The sequence below is a fragment of the Myotis lucifugus genome, unplaced genomic scaffold (assembly GCF_000147115.1).
Source record: "Myotis lucifugus unplaced genomic scaffold, Myoluc2.0 scaffold_486, whole genome shotgun sequence".
Classification (NCBI taxonomy): Eukaryota; Metazoa; Chordata; class Mammalia; order Chiroptera; family Vespertilionidae; genus Myotis; species Myotis lucifugus.
The window spans coordinates 16,986-42,856 of record NW_005871534.1 but is presented as its reverse complement, the minus strand read 5'-3'; the positions used below and the strand labels follow the sequence as shown (position 1 = coordinate 42,856).

The following is a 25,871-nucleotide window of genomic DNA, read 5'->3' as shown; positions in this document are numbered from 1 at the left end:
CCCATCACACCCCATTCCCCCCCCCACCCTTCAGTCTTTGGCAACCACTGATTTACTTCTGTAGATTTGCCTATTCTGGACTTTCATACAAATGGAGTTTTACAATATGTGGTCTTTTGTGTCTGCTGCTTGCACTTGGCATGTTTTCAAGATTCTAACATGTAGCAGTATTTTTTTGTTGTTGAATAATCTATTGTATGGATATATGATATGTTGCTATTAACTATCCACACTTTTTTTTTTTAAATTTCAAAGAGGAAGGGAGAGGGAGGGAGGGAGAGAGACATCAACGATGAGAGAGAATGATTGATCAGCTGCCTCCAGCACGCCCCCTACTGGGGATCGAGCCTGCAACTCAGGCATGTGCCCTTGACTGGAATTGAACCTGGGACCCTTCAGTCTGCAGGCTGACGCTCTATCCACTGAGCCGAACCAGCTAGGGCTATCCACACTTGATATGGATTTTAATTATAAGTTTTCTCTAATGTCCTTTATCTGTTTCAGAATCCCTTTAGGATACCACATTATGTTTAGTTGTCACATCTCTTTAGCTTCCTCTGGTGTGACAGTTTCTCAGACTTGTATTTGCTGACCTTGAAAGTTTTGGAAGCACTGGTTAGGTATTTTATAATATATTCCTAAAATTTGGGCTTGTCTGGTATTTTTCTCATGATTAGATTTGGGTTATGCGTTTGGGGGAGGATGATCCGGGAGGTGAAGTTCCTTGTCTTTTACTGAAAGCCTCTCATGGCTCTACATTGCCCTCACAATAAAGTTCACAGGCTTGAAGCTGACTGAGAGGCCTCCATCTGCCTTTGTTTCCTTTCTCCCTTACCTCCCCCCACTCCAGGCTCCAGCCTGTTCCAGAGCAGGGCAGCTCATTTCACTTCTCCAGGCTGGGCCAGTGATGCCTTCCTCTTCTCTGACTGCCTGGGGAAGGAAGGCCAATTAAGGTGTCTGTTGTGACTTAGCTCTAGGCCTCCTTTTCCTAAAGGCTTCATGGCTCCGCCCCACTTCCCAGCTGGCTCTTCATTTCTCCCACTGTGCCCAGAAGCACAGATGTCTGACAGCACCAGAGCATTTTCTCCTGGTCTGTCTCCACCAGTTAGCCTGAGACGGGTCAGTGGTGATGAAGGAATAGGGAATGAGCCAGTTCTTCCCTGGTTCTGTGCCAGGGGGACAGCCCCCTCCTGAGCCAGGCTAGAGAGTGGGGGCCTTGGGCTGTCTGTCTTTGCTGCCCCAGAAAAGATGAGGAGTGATCTGGGTGGGTGGTGTACAGGTGTCTAGACCAAGGGTCTCTCAAAGGGCAGGACAGAGGAGTCATCAGGGGCATCCTAGTCCCTGGGAGTGTCACTGAGCCAGGGACAAATTCATAGGAGGGGTTCAAGGTCAAAACTGCAGGTGTCACTGCATCTGGGACCCCAGACCTGCTGAAATGCAGCTTCTAGCCTTTGGCAGCCATTTTCCAGGAGAGTAGCAGGAGCGGGGGAAGGCGAGCTGGGTACTCCTGATTGAGGGTCTGGGTATCACACTGCCCTGGCACCTGGTGGGTCCCGGGGAGACCAGCGCTGTGGAGGAGCCCCCAAAGGGGCTAAAATTAACAAAGGTTCGGGCGCCACGAAGCCGGAGGAGTTGGGGGAAGTGTTAGTGCCTTTGACACATCTGCCACCCCTTCCAGACCCACCCGGGTGGCTTGATGCCTCATTGCAGTCACGGAACCCGCCCCTCCCAGGCCTGAGGCTGAGCAGCTTGTCTTCTCTCTGCTCCCAACTAGAGCCCAGCTGGAGCTCACAGATACCCAGCTGGTCCTGATGCCGAGACCGGGAGGAGTTTCTCTATCACTTCCTCCAGGAAGCCTGTCTTGACCCCTAGATTTGAGCAAGGCCTCCTGTTATGTGGTCCCACAGGTCCTTGTACTTTGTAATCCTTATCGATGACTGCAGTAGGTTCTCTGGGAGCTGGGACCATGGGGAGCCCATATATCCCCAGCACTGAGTGTCACACTTAGTACATAGCAGATGTTCAATAACTATTTGCTGAAAAGGGTTTAGAAGGGCTATTTAGAGCTCTCCAGTCTCAGCAGATGGCCCAAGGGAGGAAATTGAAACTGGACTACAAAGGAATCACAACAAATTTAGTTGGGATACAAGGGGGCTCAACAAGACTCCTCTTGTTCCAGATGTCATGAACTCAGCCCAGCCCAAATTTCCAACTTTGTCTCCTGTTTTTATTTTATTTTATTTTTATTTTTATTGATGTCAGAGAGGAAGGGAGAGTGAGAGAGATACAGAAACATCAATGATGAGAGAGAATCACTGATCCACTGCCTCCTGCACACCCCCTACTGGGGATTGAGCCTGCAACCCGGGCATGTGTCCTGACTGGAATCAAACCCAAGACCCTTCAGTCTGCAGGCCAACGCTTTATCCACTGAGCCAAACCAGCTAAGGCCAACTTTGTCTTCTTCTTCTTTTTTTTTTTTTTTTTCATTTATTTGGACAAGACACAAACGTCTCCGCATTGTTTCCCTTGTATCAGAAAGTGGAACATTTCAAATATATTAGTTTTTCTCTTTTTCAATAGAATTCATTTCAATCTTCGTCCCAGGAACTGCTTCTCACTTTAGGATTCACGTTTTAGTAACACATATGCGCCCATTACAGCCAAAAGAGCATACAGTGGGGCCTTGACTTACGAGTGTCCCGACTAACGAGTTTTTTGAGATACCAGCTGTCTCTTGGCCGATTTTTTGCATTGAGTTGACAGTAATTTGAGTTAACGAGCTCCTTAACGAGCTGGGTCTCGGAACGAATTAAACTCGTAAGTCAAGGCCCCACTGTACTTGAATTTTGGATAGTTGTTCATTATTATGGTGACCATACCAACATATGGTAAAAACCCTCTGGCTCTTCCCACATCCTTCTTTTCCAGCCAGTTCTGGCCTTCTTTGTACAAGCCTCTGTCATCAATTTCATTATTATCTCCTTTAGTCAGAAATTTGATGTCTCCATTATCTTTTTCATGAACTTTGATTACTCTGTGAACTATTGGAATGTCTCGTCCTTCAACCTTAAAAACCACGATTTCACCAGCTCAAATAGGGTCTTCCTGGAAGTTTGTCAGGAACAGAAGGTCACCCCTGTGAAAGGCTGGCTCCATGCTGCCACTCAGCACCACCACGATGGGGGTCTCGCTGCCAGTGAGGACGATCAAGCCCTTCCAGATCATGAGTGCAGAAGACACGATCATGGCGAAGTTCAAGACCTGGTAATACAGCTGGCGCTTGTTCATCTTTCTCAAGTCCCCAAAGATGTCCAAGCCGGACGTGGGGAGATGTGTCCCCACGACGCCCGCGCGCACCATGCCGGGGTCTCCGGGCCAAGGGCCAACTTTGTCTTCTTTATACCCCCTTCTTATCCCAGGCTCCAGCACAGCTAGACCTGCCCCTTTCTGCCTCTCTTGTTCCCTCTTCCTGGAACACCCACTCTAGACTCCTCCACAGAGCCCTCTTGTAACCAAATAAAAATGGAGGTTCGGCTGCCTCCTGCAATGAAAGTCAAACTTGTGAGGTAGGTGCTGGTGAAAAGGAAAGAGGTTTTGCTGTTGTTAACCCTCACCCAAGGATATTTTTTCTATTGCTTTTCAGAAAGTGGAAGAATGGGAGGGGGAGAGGAAGAGAAACATCTATGTGAGAGAGACACATCAATTGGTTGTCTCCTGCACACAGCTTGATCAGGGTGAACTTGCAACCTAGGTACCTGCCCTTGACCAGGAATTGAACCAGAGACTCTTCGGTGCACAGTTTGATGCTCTAACCACTGAGAAACACCGGCCAGGGCAAGAAAGAGGTTTTATTCAGGAGCCATACGACCAGGGAGAATGGTGGACTCCCATCTCAGAAACCAATCTCACCTTCTGCTCAAAGATCACTCCTCTTCCTGTTCAAGCCTGCCGTTCTTATAGGGATAGGGAAGGCTTCTTTTTCTATCTTTCTAGCTTTTGGAGTGCTGGGGAGGGGACCTGTCCATTCATATTTCTAGTTTTTGGCCAATGAGAGAGACTCCCAGACGCTCTGACTGACCGTCTACGGTAACACTCTCACATTTCCTCCTCCGTCCTTCTGTGAGAATTTATTTCACCCTGTCTTAGGCTCATGCGACAATGTTTTTGTCCCCCAGTCGAAACAGGGCAGATGACTGACTCTTGCCAGATTACTTATGTGAAAGTGAATGTCCTGAGTGCCCAGGCCTCCAAACGCAGAGGGCTGATACTAAATAACTTCTTTTTAAAATGTTTTGTATTGATTTCAGAGAGAAGAAGGGAGAGGGAGAGAGAGAGAGAGAGAGAAACATCAATGATGAGAGAGAATCATTGATTGGCTGCCTCCTGCACGCCCCATATTGGAGACTGAGCCTGAAACCTGGGCATGTGCCTGACCGGAAATCAAACTGTGACTTGCTGGTTCATAGGTGCTCAACCACTGAGCAATACTAGCTGGGCCTGAAAAACTTCTTAAAGTAATTGTTTTCAGTAGCAAAAGTTTTTTAAATTTTATTTTTCTTTCAAAATAATAGTTTTAAAAATTCAGATAGCATTCCATGGTATAAGCAAATGAAAAATAGCAATGCCCTGCACTCCCCCTTACGAATCTCACTCCTGTACAACTGTTCTGACTCCTTTTAGTTTCTACTGATACTTACCTCCATATTTCTAATAACATCACTTTTTAAAAATTTCATTATTTTTTAAAATATCTTTTTATTGATTTTAGAGAAGAAGGGAGAGGGAGATAGAGAAACATCAATGTGAGAGAGAAACATTGATTGGTTGCGTCTTGCACATGCTGCAGCCAGAGATTGAACTGGCAACCTGGGCATGTGCCCTGACCGGAAATGGAACCCACACCTTTTGGTGTATGGGATGATGCTCCAAACAACTGAGCCACACTCCCAAGGCTCAGTGAGATTTTTTAAACATTTATATATTTTTTTATTGATTTTTAGAGAGAGGAAGAAGAGGGAGAGAGAGAAACATTGATGCAAGAATAAACTTGGTTTGGCTGCCTCCTGCATGCTCTCTACTGGGGATTGAGCTGGCAACCTTTTGGTGCATAGGACCATGCTCAACCAATCAACCAACTGAGCCACACTGGCCAGGGCTCAATGAATTTTTATATTCACAGAGCTCTACAGCATAACCACACTCAATTGTAGGACATTTGTATCACCTCAAAAAGAAACCTCGAATCCCATTTCTTTCCTACCTCCCAGGCCCTGACAATCACCAATCTATTTCTGTTTTTATGGATTTTCCTTTTTTGAACATTTGAAATGAATGGAATCATACATACAATATGTGGTCCTATATGACGGCTTCTTGCCAAAATGTTTTCAAGGTTCACCCATGTCAAAGCATGTGTCACTACTCATTTCTTATTAAAGCTGAATAATATTCCATTCATCAGTTGATGGACATGTGGGTTGTTTCTGCTTTTGGGCAATTGTAAATAATGAGAGGACCAGTGTACGGATTCACGCACGGGTGGGGTCCCTCAGCCTGGCCTGTGTTCTCTTGCAATCTGGGACCCCTTGGGGGATGTCAGACTGCTGGGTTTTGGACCGATCCCCGAGGGATGTAGCAGTGCCGAAGTGGCAGCCAGCCCGCTGTGCCAGCTGCTGCTGCTGCTGCTGCTGCTGCTGCCGCCGCCGCCACCTGCCACTACTGCCAGCAGCACTGCCACGGAGGGAGGCGGGAGAGGCTCCTGCCACCACCGCAGCTGCACTCCCAGCTGTGAGCCCGGCTTCTGGCTGAGTGGTGCTCCCGCTGTGGGAGTGCACTGACCACCAGGGGGCAGCTCCTGCTTTGAGCATCTGCCCCCTGGTGGTCAGTGCATGTCATACTGACCGGTTGACCAGTCGTTCAGTCATAATGGTTGCTTAGACTTTTATACATATACTAGAGGCCTGTTGCACAAAGAGATTCGTGCAATAGGCCTTCCTTTCCCCTGGCTGCTGGCACTGGTTTGCCTCTGGCACCCGGGGCCCAGGCCTTCACTCTGGCCGAGTTCTGGCCGGAGCCGGCCCCGGAAACGTCAGGCCTCGCTGCTCCACCGGCCCCGGGCCGTCAGGCTTCGCTCCACTGCTTGGAGCCTATGTATGCAAATTAACCGCCATCTTTGTTGGCATTTAATTTGCATATCATGGTGATTAGCCAATGGGAGGTGTAGCGAAGGTACGATCAATTACCATGTTTGTCTATTATTAGATAGGATAGATGCTTTGTGAACAAGTTTTTGCATGTGTATAAGTTTGTGTTGTTTTTTTAATTCTAAGGTGAATTTTTATTTCTACAAAAAAAGGCAGTGAAAACAATGTAAAACACAGGTAAAGGACATTACTGAGTGAGCTCCAAGTGGAGCTTGACTCTGCAAAGGCTGTGCATCCAGAGGGAGAAAGGCCATCTTGTTCCTGGGCTGGCCTGGCCGGCTGCTTCGAAGGAAGAGGCCAGCAGGGCATCGGTGACCCCGGACTGGTTCTGGCTCTAGCTGAGTCCTGCCAATACCAACCCTGCAAAGGGTCAAACCGTGCTGATGAGGGCTGGGGTGGGGCTGCTGCTCTGAGGAGGTGGAGAATGAGCACATTCGGATGGAGCTTGCTGACCGGTGAGTGTGGAATTTCAAATGGACATTCTGGGTTTAGTGTTGCCTGTAACGACCAGCACATCTTCTGAAATAGCTGCAAGGAGGGGCGTAAAACTTTGACCTCAGGGGCCTCTAACTGATGAGAAGTTTCTGGAACAAGTGCAGTGTCCTCTGGCTGGCTGCCCCCTCCCCCTGGGTGGCCACAGACCTGATATTGCAGGGTCTCCCCCAGCAGGCGGGCCTCACACAGGGATCAGGGTTGCCATTTAAGCAGTGTTATTGTGGTAACATTGGCCAGATTTTTACATAAAAGGTGGGCCTCCCTTTTCACAGTTTTTTTTTGGTTTTTTTTGGTGGTGGTGGTTTGCTTGTTTTTAAAATTTTTAAAAAAGGATGTTATAAATTAGAATCCGAGTAACTTGAATGAACTCCCACACTGGGCAGTGCAACATGGGAGAAGAGAAGCCACCAGACCAAACAGAGCTATCTCTTCTCCTTTGTGGAGGAGATAGGGTCTAGGTCTGGGAAAGTGGAAGAGTGAGAAATAAACTGAATACAAGAAAGTGGGTGTTGAAAGGGCATGGGAAGAAAGGGAACCACAACCTTTTATTTTAAACCTTAAGGTCTAGCCCTGGCTGGTTTGACTCAGTGGATAGAGCATTGGCCTGTGGGAAAAGGGTCCCAGGTTCAATTCCAGTCAAGGGCACCTGCCTGGGTTGTGGGCTCCATCCCCAGTGGGGGCCGTGCAGGAGGCAGATGATCAATGATTCTCATCATTGATGTTTTTATCTCTCTGTCTCTCTCCCTTCCTCTCTGAAATCAATAAAATATATTTTTTTAAAAAGAAAGAGTATCTTTAAAAAAAGAAAAAAAAGAAAGAAAACTGTAGAAAGTTAGTAACTGCCACAAGCAAATGCCAGGCGGTGGCCAGTGCCAATTTTCCAGAGCCCTGCTTCGAGGGGTGTCTGAATGCACAGCTCAGGGTCTCTGCTCACACTCGCTGGAATTAATCGCAGCAGGTTTTAGTCCACAGGTCGCTTTCCCCCATATTTCTTTGTAAACTCCAGCATTCTTACAGAAGCTGGTACGGTCCTTGGAGTATTCTTCAGCTAGGTCAGCCCGAAGCAGGTGCTCAGGCTGGGGGGTCGTTCATGCTATGAGAGACTGGATTACTTACTTGGTCAGTTTTGGTTGCTGGCTTCCTATTTTCAGCACTAATTCCTGGCAGACAGACCTGCCTCTTTTCATTGATGCTGGGGTGATAGATCTTTGTTTTAAATGTGGTCTTCGGTGGTTTGAATGGGTATTCTGCTGGGAAGTTGATTTCCATTCTGAAGGCCCCCTAATCCGATGGAGGTTGTCAGGGACAATAAGCCTTTGCCAAGTCAACAAATTAGCTTCATCAACCTGGATGTTACAGAGGTTTTCATTCCAAATTTTCAGGTTTTTTTAAGCTCCTTCATCAGCCTCCTGCTGGCCGCCATCTTGGATCTGGTCTGTGTGTAAGTTTTTATGTTTTCATTTATTTTGAGTATATACCTAAGAGTGGAATTGTTGGGTCATGTGGTTATGCCCATATGATTCAAAACATTTAGTATTGCCATAGCCGGTTTGGGTCAGTGGATAGAGCAGGGGTGGGCAAACTTTTTGACTCAAGGGCCACAATGGGTTCTTAAACTGGACCGGAGGGCCGGAACAAAAGCATGGATGGAGTGTTTGTGTGAACTAATATAAATTCAAAGTAAACATCATTACATAAAAGGGTACGGTCTTTTTTTTTTAGTTTTATTCATTTCAAATGGGCCGGATCTGGCCCGTGGGCCGTAGTTTGCCCACGGCTGGGATAGAGCCTGCAGACTGAAGGGTCCCGGGTTCGATTCTGGTCAAGGGCATGTACCTTGGTTGCGGGCACATCCCTGGTGGGGGGTGTGCAGGAGGCAGCTGATCGATGTTTCTCTCTCATCGATGTTTCTAACTCTCTATCCCTCTCCCTTCCTCTATGTAAAAAAACAATAAAATATATTTTTAAAAAATAAAAACATTTAGTATTTTGAGGAACTGCCAACTTCTTCTCCAAAGTGGCTGCACCATTACATATTTCAATTCACAGTGTAGAAGGTGTTTTTTTTTTTAAATTTAAATTTATTTATTGAAAGCTCCACCACGATCAATAGAGTGCCAGTGCCACCTTCATAAATAAGAGAAAGCTGATGAACGTATACCTTTAAGTCTGGGAACTTTGTCCACCTGCCCTAAGCCCAAGGTCTGCTCCCTAGAAGCAGGAAATCAGCATGTGTCCCAGAGGCATGCGACCATCCTGGCACCACACTGAGACTCTTCCTGGCATAGAAGGACTGGAAGAGAATGGAAAGGGAGCCCCTATTTTACTCTTTGTGCTTAACGCAGGCCCGAAACTACCTACAAACATCTCAAGAGGATGAGGGTATCCACCTGATATTTGGGGAATGCTGGACTAGAGACTCCCTCTGCATCATGCTCAACACAATGTGGAAACAACGTTCTCTGAGCACACCTTCCAGGCTCTACTAGAGTCCCCTCCCCGTGCGCCTGCTCACACCAAGGCCTAGCAACTCCCTCTCCCCTCTGCCTGCCCCCCAAACACTCATCAGAGATCACTGCTGACTCAGGTAGATGAGTCCACCAGCGGGAGTCCATGCCACTGAGCAGCATGAGCAGGAAGAGGGGTCACCGGCTCCATGGTGTGGTTGCCAAGATGCCACTGGGGAAAGCCCATGTTCACCAGTTGCTGGTTGAGGTCATTAAAGGGGGACGAAACAGCACCCAGTCTGGCCCTGCCCCCGCCCAGCTTGGAAAGGCCAGGACCCCCAGAGGCACAGTGGCCGCAATTGAGAAAGCTCTGTTGAGGGATGCGACTTCGTGGCAGGGTAGAGGTCCTCTTACGGGGTCATTGTCCTGCTTGATTTCCCCATTGGCCAAGATCCGCACCATCCTCCCAGGGGCTCTGCATCCCTTTCCTCCGACCACAGGAAGCCTGCAGGGGCGGCTCCCGGGCCTCTGCAGCTCCCAGGCCACTTCCTAAACATGGTGTCTTGAATGCCCATTAGAATAGTTGAGGACCAATGACATTTAAACTGGATTCCCAAATATGCAAACCAGACAGAAGTGCCTTGGCTCTGATGGATGTGGGGGTATGTACCAGTTAATTCCAGCAACAAACAGAATCCGGCTCTAGAGCAGTGCTGTCCAATAGAACCTTCAGTAATGATTGCAATTTTCATATCTGCAGTTAAATTCTCTCATTAGTCTAGATTATAGCCATGGGCCGAATTAGATTGATAGAAGCCTACATAGACCACTGTGGAGGAGTACAAGATCTGGATTAGGACCTGGTTTTTATTTTATATTTTTATTTTATTTTGAGAGTATGTTCATTAAAGCCAGGAATAGTGCAACAAGGAAGGGCTTAGGGTAGAAGGAGCAGCAGGAGAGAGAAGGCAGGGCTGCTTTGGCTCTAGAAACGCCCTGGGAAAGAAGCGAGCCAATGCACCTGCTGCCAGCTCAGTGGAGAGTCAGAGAAAAGGGGGCCTTGGGGACAGGGCCAGGGGCTTAGCCTGGGAGGGGCTGCCCCTGCCCATTGCTCCCCTGGTCCCTCGTGGGGACCCTTAGAGTTTAGGAGATGCAGGCCTGTGGGGGAAGAAGGGGAGGGAAAGGCGAAGGCGTGCTCCCAGGAGCGCACACTGGGACCTGGCTTGGAATCCTGATTCTACCTCCTACCAGCGGGGTGGCCTTAGGTGAGTCATGAATGTCTCTGAGCCACCACGGCTCGCTGTGGAATTGGAGTAGCACCCGCATCAGTGCTGGTCCTCTTGTCTTAATCACACTCACTCTTGAGGTGAACTCCTCCAGACACATGGCTTTAAACACCGTCCAAATGCTGATGTCCCCCAAATTTACATTTCGAAATCTCCACTTGAGTGTCTAATAGGCGTCTCAAATGTAGCATGTCCCCCGATGAACCCTTTATCTTCTCCCCAAACCCGCTCCACCCAGCCTTCCCTTATTAGAAAACAACCGTTCTTTTCTGACAGTTGATCAGACCAAAGACATTGGTGTTGTCTTTTAATCTCTCTCTCCCATATGTTAAAAAAACCCCATTGGTTCTACCTCAAAAGTAGTCGGCAACCGACCACTTCTCTCCACATCTCCTATCATCCTGATTCAGACCCCATCATCTCTCACCAGGTCCCGTGCAGGAGCCTCCTCACTGTCTCTCTGCCCCCACCTTCGTCCCCACAACCTGTCGCACCCGTAGCATCCAGGAGGGACCTTTCAAAGACAAAGCCCTGCAACAGCTCTCCATGGCCTCAGAGCAAAAGTCCTCAGGATCCACTCGACGAGTCTGGTTCTGTTTCCGCTGTGACCTCCCTTTCCCATCTTCTCCGTCCTGTGCCCTGTTCCAGCCCCACGGGCCTCCTTGGGGGTTTCTAGAACATGCCAGGCATGATCCCATTTTAGGGCCTTTGACTTGGCTTTGTCCTCCTGTGTCATTCCCTTCCCTGGGGATTTCGTGGTTGGCTCCCTCACTTCCTCAGGCTTCTGTGTTAAGTTCCTCCATCATATTAACGTTACATATTTGTGCAGACTCTCCGTCTCCTTTCGAGAGACGGTCACCTGCAGGAGGACAGATGACTGGCATTTTATTTGCTTCATTACTGTCTCATATGCCTGACAAGTAGTGTTCAACAAAATCTGTGGAATAAATGAACAAATTAAATAATGCTGTGAGGTAAATCTGTTATTCTCATTTTATTTCACTTTTTAAAATATTTTTATAGAGAGAAGAAGGGAGAGAGAGAGAGAGAGAGAAACCCAGCTGCAGCTTGTTTGACAGAGTTTTCACCTGAGAAAGGACAGACCATTCTATGCAAAAGCTGCTGTGCACAGCTTGGGTGGGGTTGTAAATTGGGTGGGGCGGGGTCTCAGGGAATCACCAGGGTGGAGCAAACAGAAATGGCTGCCCATCATCCCTGCACAGAGGAGGTCCCAGCACGGGAACAATGACCAAATTTTAAAATTGATTTGAGAGAGAGAGAGAGAGAAACACCAATTTGTTGTTCCACTTATTCATTGGTCGAGTGGCCTATCAGGACGATGCTCTAACCAACTGAGCGATCCAGCCAGGGCTGTTCTTTGTTCATTTTCTAATTGAGATATAATTGACATATAATATTATATTAGTTTCAATTGTACAGCATAATGATTTGATATTTGTATATATTGTGAAATGATCACCACATAAATCTAGTTAACATCCATTGCCACACAGTTACGATTTTTGTGTGTGTGTGTGATGAGAAATTTTAGGATCTACTCTCTTAGCAACTTTCAAATAAGTATACAGTATTGTTAACGATAGTCAGTGTGCTGTACATTACATCACCAGGACTTGTTTATTTTATAACTAGAAGTTTGTACCCTTTGACCCCCTCCCCCCATTTTGTCCAGCCCACCTTTGGCAACCACCCATCTGTATCTGAGTTTGGTTTTCGTTTTGTCTGCTTTTTAGATTCCACATCCAAGTGAGATCAGACAGTATTTGTCTCTCTCTGTCTGACATATATCACTTAGCATAATGCCCTCCAGATCCATCCATGTTGTTGTAATGACAAGATTGCCTTCCTTTATTTGGCCAAATAATATTCATTGTATACATGTGCACCATGTTTTCTTTATTCATTGATCCATGGATGGACACCTGTGTTGCTTTCAGATCTCGCCTGTTGGAAATAATGCTGCAATAAACGTAGGGTACAGATATATTTTTGAATTAGTGTTTTCAGTTCCTTTATATAAATACCCAGAAGTTGAATTGCTGAATCAGATGGTAGTTTTTAGCTTTTTGAGGAACCTCCTTGCTGCTTTTCATAAAGGCTGCACCAATTTACATTCCCACCAACAGTGCACAAGGGTTTCATTTTCTTCATATCCTCTCCAACACTTGTTAGTTCTTGTCCTTTTGACAATAGCCATTCCAATACATGGGAGGTGATACCCTATGATGGTTTCGACTTGTATTTCCCTGATGATTAGTGATATTGAGCACTTTTTTCATGTATCTGTTGACTATCTGTATGTCTTTTTCAGAAAATATCTATTCAGATCCTGTACCCATTTTGAAATTGTTTGTGTCTTTGTTATTAAGTTGTATGAGTTATTTATATATTTTGGATATTAACCCCTTATCAGATATATGATTGAATTTTTTTCTTGCATTTTTTAGGTTGCTTTTTCATTTTGATTGCTTCCTTTGCCGTGCAGAAGCTTTTTAGTTTGTTGTAGTTCATTTGTTTATTTTTGCTTTTGTTGCCTTTGCTTGTTTTTTATTGTTGTTGTTAATCCTCACTCAATGATATTTCCCCCCCATGATTTCTAGAGAGAGTGGAAGGGAGGGAGGAGGAGGGAGGGAGAGAGAGAGAGAGAGAGAGAGAGAGAGAGAGAGAGAGAGAGACATCACGGAGAGAGAGATATCACTTGAGAGAGACATAGTGATTGGTTGTCTTCTGCAACCAACTGGAGCTGGCGAACCTGCAACTGAGGTACATGTCTTTGACCCCCTTGACTGGGAATCGAACCCAAGACCCTTCCATCCGTGGGCCGACCCTCTAACCACAGAGCCAAACTGGCCAGGGTTGTTGCCTTTGCTTTTGGTGCTAAATTTGAAAATCACCAAGACTGATGTCAAGGAGCTTACCCCTACATTTTCTTCTAAGATTTTTATATTTAAGTATTTTATCCATATTGAGTTGGTTTTTGTGTATGGTGTAAGACAGGGGTCTGTTTTCATTCTTTTTTATGCAAGTCTTTAGTTTTCCCAGAACAATTCATTGAAGAGACTATCCTTTACCCATTTGTATATTCTGGCTTCTTTGTCATAAGTTAATAGACTGTTTATGTGTGGGTTTACTTCTAGGCTCTCTCTTCTGTTCCATTGTTTTAGTGTCTGACTTTATGTCTATACTATACTGTTTTGATTACTACAGCTTTGTAATATAGTTTAAAATCGGGACGCATGATGCCTTCATCTTTGTTCTTATGGAAGATTATTTTGGCTATTTGAGATCTTTTATGCTACCATATACTTTTAGGATTGCTTGTTCTATTTCTGTGAAAAATACCATTGGCTTTAAAAAAAAATCCTCACCCAATGATATATTTTTTAATTTATTTCAGAGAGAGAGCAAGGGAGAGAGAGAGAAAGAGAGAGAGAGAGATCAATGTGAAAGAGAAACATCGATCAGTTGCCTCCAGTATGCTCCTCGACAGGGGATTACCTGGGAATCGAACCCACAACCTGGGTATGTGTCCTGATCAGAATAGAACCTGCCACCCTTTAGTGCACAGGACTATACCATTGGATTTTTAAATTGAATCTGTAGATTGCATTGAGTAGTATGGACATTTTAACAACATTAATTTTTGGAGTATCTCTCCATTTATTTGTGTTATCTTCAATTTATTTCATCAATATCTTGTAGCTTTCAGTGTATAGGTCTTTCACCTCCTTTGTTAAATTTATTCCTAAATATTTTATCCTTTTTTAAAAATTAAATTAATTGGGGGTACTACTAGTTAATAACATAAATTTCAGGTATATAACCTTATAACACAACATCTGTTTACTCTATTGTGCGTTCACTACCCAAAGTCTAGTCTCCGTCCATTACCATATATCTTTCCCTTCTTCATCCTTCCACACTTCCCCTCTGTAACCACAATTCTGTTGTCTGTATTTAGGAGTTTGTTTGTTGTTTTCTTGTTTTAGACCCCACATTGGAATGAAATCTTCGGTTCTTGTCCTTTTCCATCTGCCCAAACAGTGCTGATCTTGAACTTCTGAGATGAGGCAAGCATTTCTCTGTGCTGGCCAGTGCAGCAGCCACATGTGGTGTTTGAGCACTTGGAATGTGGCTGGCCCGTTGTAATGGAGGAAATGAATTTTAAGTGTTACTTAATTTTGACTAATTTAAATTAAAACAGCCCCATGTGGTTGGTGGCTGCTGTATGGGACAGTGCCCCTCGGCAATGCGAGGAAGAGAGTGTAAGTAGTACCTGCCGTGAGCATTATAAGAGTCAGTGTGCACAGAGCAGAAATCGGGCACAAGAGAGATAAAGGAAGGGAAGCCACAAGGTGACAACCAAGAATTTGGAACAGCCAACCTTTGCAGGGTTGGGATCGCTGGTCCTGTTCTGAGAGCTCTCCATGTCCCAGCGCATTAAACCTCAGAACAAGGCTGCTGGGCAGGTACTGCTAGTGTTAACCGCTTCTCGAGAATGAGCAACCTGAAGCTAAGTTTACATTTGTTGCCCAGGGTCACACACTCAGTCAGTGGCTGAGCCTTGGTCTGGGCCAGGAAGTCTGGCTCCAGAGTCCACCCGCTCAACCACTGTTGTGCCTGACAGCTGATACGGAAAATGACCACAGAGGGCTATGATTTTAAAGTAACAGAGGGGCGTAGCTGACCTGGACAGTGGGTCAAATGCTCATCTATTGAGCTGGAATCCAGTCGGTGATGGCAGGCACAATGGATCTATCAAGAAATAGCAGCCTTGACTGGGTGGCTCAGAGTCGGAGCATCATCCTGTACACCAAAGGGTTGTAGGTTTGATACCCCAGTAATGGCACATACCTAGGTTGCAGGTTTGGATTAAAAAAAAAGAAAAGAGCCCTAACCGGTTTGGCTCAGTGGATAGAGCGTCGGCCTGCGGACTGAAGGGTCCCAGGTTTGATTCCGGTCAAGGGCATGTACCTTGGTTGCGGGCACAACCCCGGTAGGGAGTGTGCAGGAGGCAGCTGATCGGTGTTTCTTTCTCATCGATGTTTCCAACTCTCTATCCCTCTCCCTTCCTCTCTGTAAAAAAATCAATAAAATATTTTTTTAAAAAAAGAAAAAGAAAAGAAATAGCAGAACAAGCATATTCTGCTTTAAGTATATGGATCCTCCAGGAGAACTGAGACTAGAATAGGTCAAAAGGATTTTAAAACGCGGTTTCTTTCCAGGACCACGGCTTGGAAGGGAAGAGAGAAGACTATTACCATTCATGAGAAACCTTTGTGCTTATAATATGCGTTACTTTGACAAAAATTAAGAAATCATGATGTTCAACGAGTACATTTGCCTTGCCGTCCTCTCTCTGGAGAGGGTGGTGGATGGGAGGAAAGGGCCTCAGGCTTTGAAACAAACGCAAACCCTGTAGCCCTGGGTCGACCTGGAGGCTCAGGGCGGCAGCTCAGGAAAATGTTAAAAGATATTAGATGGTCAGTTTGTAATAAAAGGAAAGAACTCAGCAGCCGCCCGCTGGGAGAGATTCGCAGGGCAGGGCGTCCCCCTCTCCCAGTGCGCCGCTCTCCCCAAATCGCCACTGTCCACCGACGCAGAAGCTCCTGCTCTACCGTTAACATTTGCCACATGGGCTCTATGTTCTCTCCGTTACTATTATTTGTGTTGTTGTTATTATTATTTTGTGGAACGATTTAAGAGGAAGTTGCTGCATGGTGCACCTTCACTCCTACATACTTCAAATACGTATTTCCTGTGAACTAGGACATTCTTTTCCATAACCGCAACATACTTGTTAAATTAAGGAACGTTGATGCTAAGTGAATACTATTGTCTGCTTTAAGCCTGTGTTTGAATTTTGCCATTATCCCCGGGGCGTGCTTTGCGTTCTCCCCCTCCCCCATCCCAGATCTGCTTCGGAATCCCACACTGCATTTACTTGTCACACAGCTCTCCTCTTTTAAGGCCTGGAAGAAGGCTTCAGGCTTTCTTAGTCCTTCCTGACACTGACGGTTTTGAAGAGTAGAGGGCAATTATTTTCTAAAATAACCTTTAATTTGGATTGGCGTGATATTTCTTTTAAATTTATTTATTGATTGATTTTGAGAGAGAGAGAGAGAGAGAGAGAGAGAGAGAAATTGTTTTGTTGTTCCACTTGGTTATGCATTCATTGGTTGATCCTTGTATGTGCCCTGACCCTTGGTGTGTCAGGATGGCATTCTTTCTTTAAAAAAAAAATACATTTTTATTGATTTCAGAGAGGAAGGGAGAGGAAGAGAGAGATAGAAACATCAGTGATGAGAGAGAATCATTGACTGGCTGCCTTCTGCACCCCCATTGGGGATTGAGCCTGCAACCTGGGCACGTGCCCCTGACCAGAACCAAACCCGGGACCCTTCAGTCCGCAGGCCGATGCTCTATCCAGCCAGGGCAGGATGACATCCTTAACCAACTGAGCCGGCCAGGGCAGCTTGATATTTCTTCACAATTGGACTCAGGTTATGCGTTTTTTGCTGGGGCTACCACAGCGGCGGCACTGTGCCCCTTCAGCCCTCAGATCTGGAGCCGCCCCATGCTGGCTTGCCTCATTACCGGTGATGTTAACTTTGATCCCTTGGTTAAGATTTCTCCACCTAAAGTTGCATACTCTTCCTCGGTATGAACACATACCTTGTGAGGAGATACTGTAAGACTAAAACTACCCTATTCTGGTATGCAACACCCTTCCCGCCCCAATGTCACCCCATGGTTTTAACACCCGTCCTTACCTGAATCAGTTATCATGGTGGCTGTAACTTGGTCATTTTAAACTCTATATTCCTTCTTTAATGATGAGTTGGCTTTCTTACTGCAAAAGAACTTCCCTACTCGCCTTCCTCCCTTCGGCTCCCCCTCGTCCTACGCTCTGCATCTCTAATATTTCCAGAATTGGTATGAGCTCGTGGGTCCCTCCTTCATTCAGTGAGCACCGCCCTTACTCATCTTGATGCATAACGTGTCCCTGCTTTTCCAGAGGGAACTCCCTCAAGCTGGTTCCGTGTCCTTCCCACAGGTTACCGTCATCCTGCGAGTGCCTCCTGCTTTCTAAGCACAAGATGTTCCAGGCGCACCTGGTGCTTTGCCTGCCCCGCGTTGGAACCAGCCACTGCCCAGGAGCCCTGGCCCCTTTGAAGGAGAGGGGTATCCAGAAGCCAAGATCCGGTGTCGGGCGCTGGCCCTGTTTTGAAGGTAGAGAAAACGGAATTTACAGATGGGTTGAATGAAGGTATAAGAGGAGAAGGGTCCCTATTCCCTTTAGCTTTTTAGACATTGCTTCCCTGAAGTCTTCCTAGACACGCCCTAAGGCTGAATCTAGCCTCTATTTTAGCAAGTTTTCTATCATGTGAACTTTATACACAGCATGTCTCTAAGCGCAGCATGGTACCTGCCAGACTCTGGCACTGCCCTGCAGATGCTCACTCTGGGCCTTGGGCCCTTCAGCCGACCTGGTTTTGAAGCTCATCTCTAGCACTTGCTGGTTGTCTGAACCTGGACAAGTCTCTTAACTGGTTTCTCAGTTTCTTCATCTGCAAAGTTAGGGCGATAATATGTACCTCATAAATGCTATGTGAATGTGAAGTGCTTGGGCTTGAGCCTGGCCCATTCTAGCTGCCCAAGGAGCTTACCTAACCTCTCCTACCTCGTTTCCTCACCTGTGAAATGGGCTTGCACCCAGCTGATGTGGCTCAGCGGTTGAGTGCCAACGCAGGAACCAAGAGGTCACCATTTGATTCCCAGTCTGGGCACATGCCGGGTTGTGGGCTCCATCCCCACTGGGGGGCATGCAGGAGGCAGCCAATCGATGATGTTTCTCCCATCGATGTTTCTATCTCTCTATCACTCTCCCTTCTTCTATCTCTAAAATAATCTATAAATATATATACATACACATATATGTGTGTGTGTATGTATATATGTGTATATATACATACATATATACACATATATACTAGTGTGTGTGTGTGTGTATATATTTTTTTAATTTTAATTTTTTAAAGGGCTTGCTGTGAGGAACGGCGGAATCCTGCATAGAGATTTGTACCTGAAAAACTGCGACTACCAGCATTTTCTAAGAGTATTTCCAAAGTCTTGCCCTTTTGTGACGTCCTGGGGCCACCGCCGGTTCATATTCCATCCCCTCTCTCTCCACCCCGGGGTCCGCAGGCTGTGCTGCCAGGTCTCGTTCCCTGAGTGCTTCAGGCTGGACGCATCTACATCGTCTCAGGTTTCCCCGGAACTGGGGCCCCACATGGAGCCTGGGGAACATACACTTTTGTCAGCAGCAATTGGGTCGGAATGACAATTTTGCCCAAAATAAATTTTGCATCCTGGCTGGGTTTTCTCAGTGGTTAGAGCGCCGGCCCTCGGACGAAGGGTCGTGGGTTCGATTCCCAGGCAAGGGCACGAACCCTGGTTGGAGGTTCCCCGGCCCTGGTAGAGGCATGTGCTGGAGGCAGTCAATCGATGTGTCTCTCTCACATCCATGTTTCTCTCTCTCCCCCCACTCCTCCCTGCCTCCCTCTCTCTGGAAATCAATGGGAAGAATATCCTGGGGTGAAGATTAATTTAAAAATAGATAGATAGATAAATTTTGCTATAGTGATTTTTTTTTTAAAGATTGGAAAATTTGGGAATCTTTGTGCAGTCTTCCAAACATCTTTATTTTTTTAGAATTAAAAACATTTTTTCAACATCCTATTACTTTGCAGCCAATTATTCCTACTTTTCTGTTTGCAGTAGCAAAATGTTGCAGCAACCTAAAGGTCCAACAATGGAATGGTTTTCTTCTTTCCTTTCTCCCTCCCTTCTTACCTTCCTTCCTTCCTCCCTTTCTCCCACCTCTCCCCTCCCCTGTTTCCCTCCCTCCCTCTCTCCTTCTTTCATTAGTTCAGTAAAAAAAGAAAAGTACAGAACAGTGTATGTAATGAAATCCTCCTATATAATAAAAGCCTAATATGCAAATTGTTCAACCGGGAGTTCAACCGCTTGCTATGACGTGTGCTGACCACCAGGGGGTGGTGCGGAACATGATGGGTGTCGTCGATGCGGTGTTGGCAGCCAGCAGCAGTGAAGGTGCTGCCGACTCTGATGGGCCCTAATGATGGGAGCAGGACCGTGGTGGGATGGTGGAGCAGATGAGCGGGTGGCACCAGGCCAAGGTGGGTGCGAGCGGGGGGCCCGATTGCCCCACCAATCGCCCCACAGACAGCGACCAGCAGTGGCAGTGGGGGGAGGGGTTGCCACCTGGCTCCCAGGTGCTGAGGTAGAGAGCAGGGGGCCCAGCCCTGACTGATCGTCCTGCAGGCAGGGTGGTAGAGCAGGTGAGGGGGTGGTGCCAGGCCACGGCGGGGTGCCAGATGGGGCTGCAGAGCTGCGAGGCTGAGGGCATGAGCTGGGGCCTGATCCCCGCAGGCCACCCTGAGGGACCCCACCCATGCATGAATTTGGGCACCGGGCCTCTAGTCTAAAATAATGAAACTAGAGGCCTGGTGCATGAAAATTCAGCCCCACCTGCCCCCTCTCACAGTCCAGGAGCCCTCAGGGGTGGGAGGCGACCCGGTGATCAGGGGAAGGCGACGCCCCGTCACACTTCTGCTGCTGCCACTGCCGGCAGCACAAGCCTCGGCCGGCTCTGGTTACCTGAGCCTCGGATGGCCCTGGGTGGCTGGAGGGCTGAGGGGACTGGACACCGCCATCTTGTGGCTGTGGGCGCCACCATCCTTGAGGGCAGGGCAGTCAATTAGCACCTTCCCTCCTTATTGGCTGTAGGCCGCCATCTTTGCAATGGTGTGAGGGTCAATTAGCATATTCCCTCTTTATTAGACAGGATACATGAATGCGTAAAGGCTTTGTTAGGAATGTTTACCTGCTGGTGGTGAATGGAGCCTTCCCAGTTTGCGCTCTCCTGGCTGTTGGAGCGGCATCCCACCCGCTGTGGCCCTGAGCTTCCCTGCAGCGCCTGCTGGTGTGTGGCAGGCAAAGTCCTGGCCACTCCATATCAGGCCGCTTCTCAGGTTTGTGTTTGCAGTGAGTAACTCTAAGGGGCAGAGTAATGTCTCCTGTAAGGACAGGGAGCAGGCTTCCTTACCGCCTGCTTGAAGAGAGAAATTTCTCAGCTGTGGGGCAAGCCCCTGTGTGTCCCCGTGCGGGCCTTGGGGGCGAGGGGAGCTGGTTACCACATAGCGCCTGCTGCTTGCTGTGCGGCCACTACTGAGCTCCTGTCTCTGACCCAGGCGTCTCGGTCTTGGCGTCAGATTCGCTCGTTAGTGAGCCTGTGAGTGGGGCAGGACCAGGCCTGACACTGGCCTGTTTCACCTATAGGTACATCTATTGCTTTTACAGTTTTTATGTTTTTAGAAAGAAGGCAAAAAACAAAACCACACACATAGCAAAAGTCAGAGCTTACAAATTGGGGGAAAATCAGAAAACAACAACCATCCAAAGAGGAAAATAACGAGCCCTCCTCATACCTGTCCTCAGAGACTTGGTTGGCACCCCAGCAGATCTCCCCAGACTGCTCTTTCCACGGAGAGGGCCACGTGTGTGCTAGGCCTCTGCCAGAATCAGATCATGGCCTGTGCAGTGCTTGCAGCTGCCTTGACTTAGCTACGCAGCCACACGGGGCCACTGTGGCGGCCCTCCGGCTTCTTGAGAAGCAGTCAGGGGCTCACCAGGGATCCGTGCAGCCTGCAAAGGCTTTCTTTGCCCCCAGCAGAGTCAGGGGCTTCCTCTTGCCCCTGGTACTTCCTGGATTCTGGCCTAACAGCTTGGGGACCACAAATGCAAAGGAAACCACCCTCCCCTCTCATTTCCTCCCCTGCACCCCTAGATCTTAAGTGCAGGTTCCCATCACCCCGGGTCTGACCCCGTTCCTTATCCCAGCTGAACCTCTTGCCGTCCCATTTCCCGCCCATTTCCCTGCTAAGACGGAGGACTCCCGACCCCAGATTCCCCGTCCCGCCCCAGCTCGGACCCCAGAGCCCCTGCACCACCTCAGACCTCAGAAAGAGTAAGTGATGCCGCTCTGGTCACAAGGCAGCAGTGGGAACAGGGCGGGTGGGGCAGGATGCTGGGGTGGGGTGGGTGGAGCCAGGGCCACTTCCTTTCCCCTTGGGGCCCCTGTCCGCCCAGTCCTACCCCAGCTTCAGGAGGAGTTGGAGCAGCGTGGCCCCAGGCCTGGGCCTTATCACGTGAGCTGGTAAGGGGGTGGGACTCGGTGGGGCGGGGGTCTCATCAGACCTGGGAATGTGCCTATGGCTCAGAAAGACCCTGACAAATGGCGGGAAAAGAGGATCAGGAGCCACTGGGGCTGAAGAGGGTCAGGGAAGGCCGGGAGGGGTGGCCGTTGCTGGTTGCAAGCTGCTATGGCCTGAGGGGGCCTAGGGGATAGAGTTGATGGAGGAGCTCCCAGCATCTGTTCCCTTGTTGTTTCTGATAATAGTAAAAGAAAGGGTGGAAAAAGCCGTTAAACCTCAGGTTAGGCCTGGCAGTTGGCAGGGAAGTCGGCAGGAGGAAGGTCCTACCACCAGCCTCTTATGTGTTCCATTTCTCCATCCTCAGGTCCCAACTCCTGCTCATGTCTGTTGTCATGGAAATGACCCTGCTTCTCCTCTTCTTTGGGGGTCTGTGGGCCCAGGAGGTGGACACAGGGTCTCCGGAGATGTCTATTCCCAGACAGACCTCTTCTTCTTTGGTCTCAAACATCTCTGAGGCCTCAAACCTTGACTCAGTGGCCTCCGATCAGGCAATGACAAGGGTCCCTGAGGAAAATGGCGGTACTGGGCACCAGGTCTCCCTGCCTTCCTCAGCTCCATACGAAGTGTCCTCTCCTGAGACCATGGCTGCCAGCGTTGGCCTCTTTATAGCGGATCCAATAGCCACCCAAGAAGTTCCCACCGGGAAGTTATCAATGTCCCAGGAAATCTCCACTGCAACCAGTGATCCTACTGTCCCAGCAATGACTGCTCTGGGACTTCACACTACGGCTGGTGAAACCATGGCAACTAGCTCTCTGGAGACCTCCAGTGGGATGTTGACGAGTAAACCTCCTGTCACCATGGCAACTAACTCTCTGGAGCCCTCCAGTGGGACCAGTGGACTCCCTGTCACCATGACAACCAGCTCTCTGGAGCCCTCCAGTGGGACCAGTGGACTCCCTGTCACCATGACAACCAGCTCTCTGGAGCCCTCCAGTGGGACCAGTGGACTCCCTGTCACCATGACAACTAGCTCTTTGGAGACCTCTGATGTGACCAGTGAACCCCCTATCACCATAGCAACTAGCTCTCTGGAGACCTCCAATGGGACCAGTGGACGCCCTGTCACCATGACAACCAGCTCTCTGGAGACTCCCAAGGAGACCAGTGGCTCGCCCATCTCTGGGGTGAAAATACCCATGACTACCCCAGGCATCTCCACAAACAAAGGCAGTGGGCCTTCCCAAAGTTCAGATCAGAAGACAAGTAACACCCTGGTGGTGGCTGTGCTTGTGGCCCTGCTGGTGGTCATCATCCTCCTGGCACTCGTCCTGCTGTGGCGCCGGCGGCAGAAGCGGAGGACGGGGGCTCTGACGCTAAACAGAGGTGGGAAGCGCAATGGGGTGGTCGATGCCTGGGCTGGGCCCGCCCGAGTGTCTGATGAAGAGGCTGTGATAACAGCAGCAGGAGTGTCTGGTGGTGACAAGGGCTCTGGGGTCCCAGAAGGGGCGGGTTCTGGCCGTCGGCCCACACTCACCACTTTCTTTGGTAGGCGGAAGTCTCGCCAGGGCTCCTTGGCACTGGAGGAGCTAAAGGCCGAGTCAGCTGCCAGCCTGAAGGGGGAGGAAGAGCCACTGGTGGGCAGTGAGGATGAGGCTGTGGAGGCCCCCGCTTCTGACGGGCCGGTAGCGGGAGATGTGGAGGTCCCTTAGTGCTTGTGAATAACAAGTCTGGAGGTCAGAACCATTCCTAGCTTTCGGCACCCTCCTATCATCGCTTCCCTCCTCATCAGCACCCAGCGTTCGCACCCAGCATCTTCACTCTGAATCCTCATCTAGCTTCTTAACCCTGGACTTTCCAGCTCCGCACCCAACACCAGCACCTCCACCCAGCGCCCCAACCAGCAGGAGGCCAGGGCCTGCACCCACTGAAGGCTCAGAGACAATGAATGAAACTTGCTCACCAGCCCTACCTCTCTCCATCGCCTGTCCTCCACGTTTTGTCTTTGAAACCAATGCTGAGTCTCTATGATGCCAATGTCCTTGGCCTATGATTGCTCAGAGGGTTCCCCAGGGACACCAGAGTCTGGGAAGAAGGAAATGACAAGCCAGCAACTTCGTCTAGGATTACTCCGTAAAGCACATTTGGCCCGTAGATTAGGACAGCCACTGGGTCGACCCACGGAACTCCTTTAACTCGGGCCACAGTGCTCTGCGGGGCCAGCCTGGAGCGGTGCCATCTAGCTGTGCTCTCAGGTGTGCCTGGTGCACACCTGGCCTCGAGGCTGGCCCTGGCTCAAGCCACCACTCCCTCCCTCGCTATGGACCGTGGACCGAGGCAGCCAAAGGCTTCGGCTATGCCTCCTCCCGCCGGCAGAGGTGAGGAGAGCTTCTGGGCGGGCGGAGTCCTCGAAGCCCCAGCGCCCGTGTGGGTCCCCTCATGGGTGTGGTTTGTGTGCAGGAGGCAAGGATGCGGTGGTTGTGGAGGGCAGTGGTGCGTGCAGAGGGCGTGAGGGCGGGGCAGGAAGGATTTCGGGGCTGAGGACATGCCAGCTGCTGAGAACATCTGCGCCCTCCTCTCTGCTCAGATGGGGTGGAGGTAGGAAAAGGCCAGGGAAAGAATGCTGGGCTTGATGGGAAGACGGCCCGTGTGACCCCAGCCCGGTTCTGCAGCCCAGCTGCTCGGCCTCCTCACAGCCTCCCCTGCACGGGAGCCAGGGGAGAGGAGCCCTGGGAGCGGGTCCTGGTGACGCTCTGCTGTCACATGTGTAATGTGTTGTCTGTTGCAAGCTCCTGCCCTTCTCCAATGTGAGTCCGTGAGAGCCAGCTAAAGAGGATGTGCCACAGCTGGCAGCACCAGGGGCTTCCCCTGTGGCTCTGGGACAGGCAGGAGGCGACAGGACCCAACTGGCTGTCCCTGAGACCAGCCCCGGCCAGCACCCAGGGAGCCGCATGGGCCAGAGGCGGTTGGTATTTCCCCAGGGCGAAGAGGAAATTTGCAAAGAGGAAGTTGTTGAGTCACTGGGGGCCAGTGGCTGAGAGCAGACAGATTGACCTACAAAACGAGGGCGGAGTAACAGGGGGTCACCAGGGGACAGATGGGGAAAGGGCCCTGGCGGTCAGGTCATGAGGTGGGGGAGAGAGGGGCACAGAGGGGCTGGGGCGGAAATCCGGCCTTCACCATGCAGACTGCACCCACGAGGCTGTGTCTGGCACCTTTTCCTACTTCTCACAAGCGCTGTTTGGGCCGGCGGTAGCCCCACGGCAGCAGAAGTGAGTTCCCAAAGTCCCGTAGGGATTCCGTAGCTGTTGTCTTCGATTTATCAAACCATGTCCCCGATCTCAGAAAATCTTGTCCCTGAACTCAGAGGCCAGCCCCTCCACCTGCTCAGGCAGCACGGCTGACTAGCTTCCTCGCTCCCAAGCTCCAAGGGCCCTCCTTTACCTCTGCAGCTTGTTTCCGAAGCCCATTGCCCCCAGGAATTACTTTTCCTACCTCTGTGACTTACCCAGTAAGTGTTCTCTGACAGTTTGGGTCTGGATTCTGAATTCTTTCCCAGCCACAACCCAAGTACCAAGGTGGCTGAAACCCAGGTTTGGTCCGAACCCACTGGTCAGACACCTGGTGCCAGTCCGCTGCCCACATCTTCACCTTCACAGAAACCCACTCCTGTGAGCCCGAGTCAGAACTCGGCCACCTTTCCTGGCCGCCTCAGAGAGCTCATGACTAGTTTGGACATTTGTGTCCACACCTTCAGCATCTTAACTTGAACTTTGGATAGTGACAGTGAAACTTTAGTATCTACACGCCATGAGGGCCCTAGCCGGTTTGGTTCAGTGGATAGAGCATCAGCCTGCGGACTGAACAGTCCTGGGTTCGATTCCGGTCAAGGGCATGTACCTTGGTTGCAGGCTCCTCCCTGGCCCAGGCCCTGCCTGGGTGCATGAAGGAGGCAACCAATGGATGTGTTTCTCTCACATCGAAGTTTCTCTCTGTCTTTCCCTCTCTCTTCCACCCTCTCTAAAAATCAATGGAAAAATATCCTCGGGTGAGGATTAACGAAATTAATTAATTAATTAATAAAATATATGTCTCGAGGGACCCAGAGAAAGACAAATGCCATATGCTCTCACATGTGGAACCTAATGAACAAAATAAACTGACAAACAAAATAGG

General features: G+C 49.1%; 2 protein-coding genes, 1 long non-coding RNA gene and 1 pseudogene across 3 annotated transcripts; 2 read left to right on the top strand and 2 right to left on the bottom strand.

The window, feature by feature from the left end:
- Positions 1-2,572: 2,572 nt before the first annotated feature.
- On the bottom strand, positions 2,573-3,395 carry LOC102432588 (signal peptidase complex catalytic subunit SEC11C-like). Its single transcript, XM_023744788.1, is given in 2 exon segments — positions 2,573-2,677; positions 2,843-3,395. Coding segments are annotated over 2 exon segments (576 nt in total). The 5' UTR covers positions 3,364-3,395; the 3' UTR covers positions 2,573-2,622.
- Positions 3,396-7,662: 4,267 nt separating this feature from the next.
- Positions 7,663-8,124, bottom strand: LOC102432269 (annotated as a pseudogene).
- An 8,786-nt stretch (positions 8,125-16,910) lies between these two features.
- LOC111823432 lies at positions 16,911-18,830 on the top strand. The gene is made up of 2 exons (XR_002826448.1): positions 16,911-17,688; positions 18,498-18,830. It is a non-coding gene; the product is annotated as an uncharacterized LOC111823432 (long non-coding RNA).
- A 696-nt stretch (positions 18,831-19,526) lies between these two features.
- Positions 19,527-25,571, top strand: SPN (sialophorin). Its single transcript, XM_014445922.2, has 3 exons — positions 19,527-19,572; positions 21,631-21,697; positions 22,060-25,571. Exons 1-3 carry the CDS (start codon positions 19,527-19,529, stop codon positions 23,405-23,407), a joined length of 1,461 nt encoding a protein of 486 aa, XP_014301408.2. The 3' UTR covers positions 23,408-25,571.
- Positions 25,572-25,871: the final 300 nt, after the last annotated feature.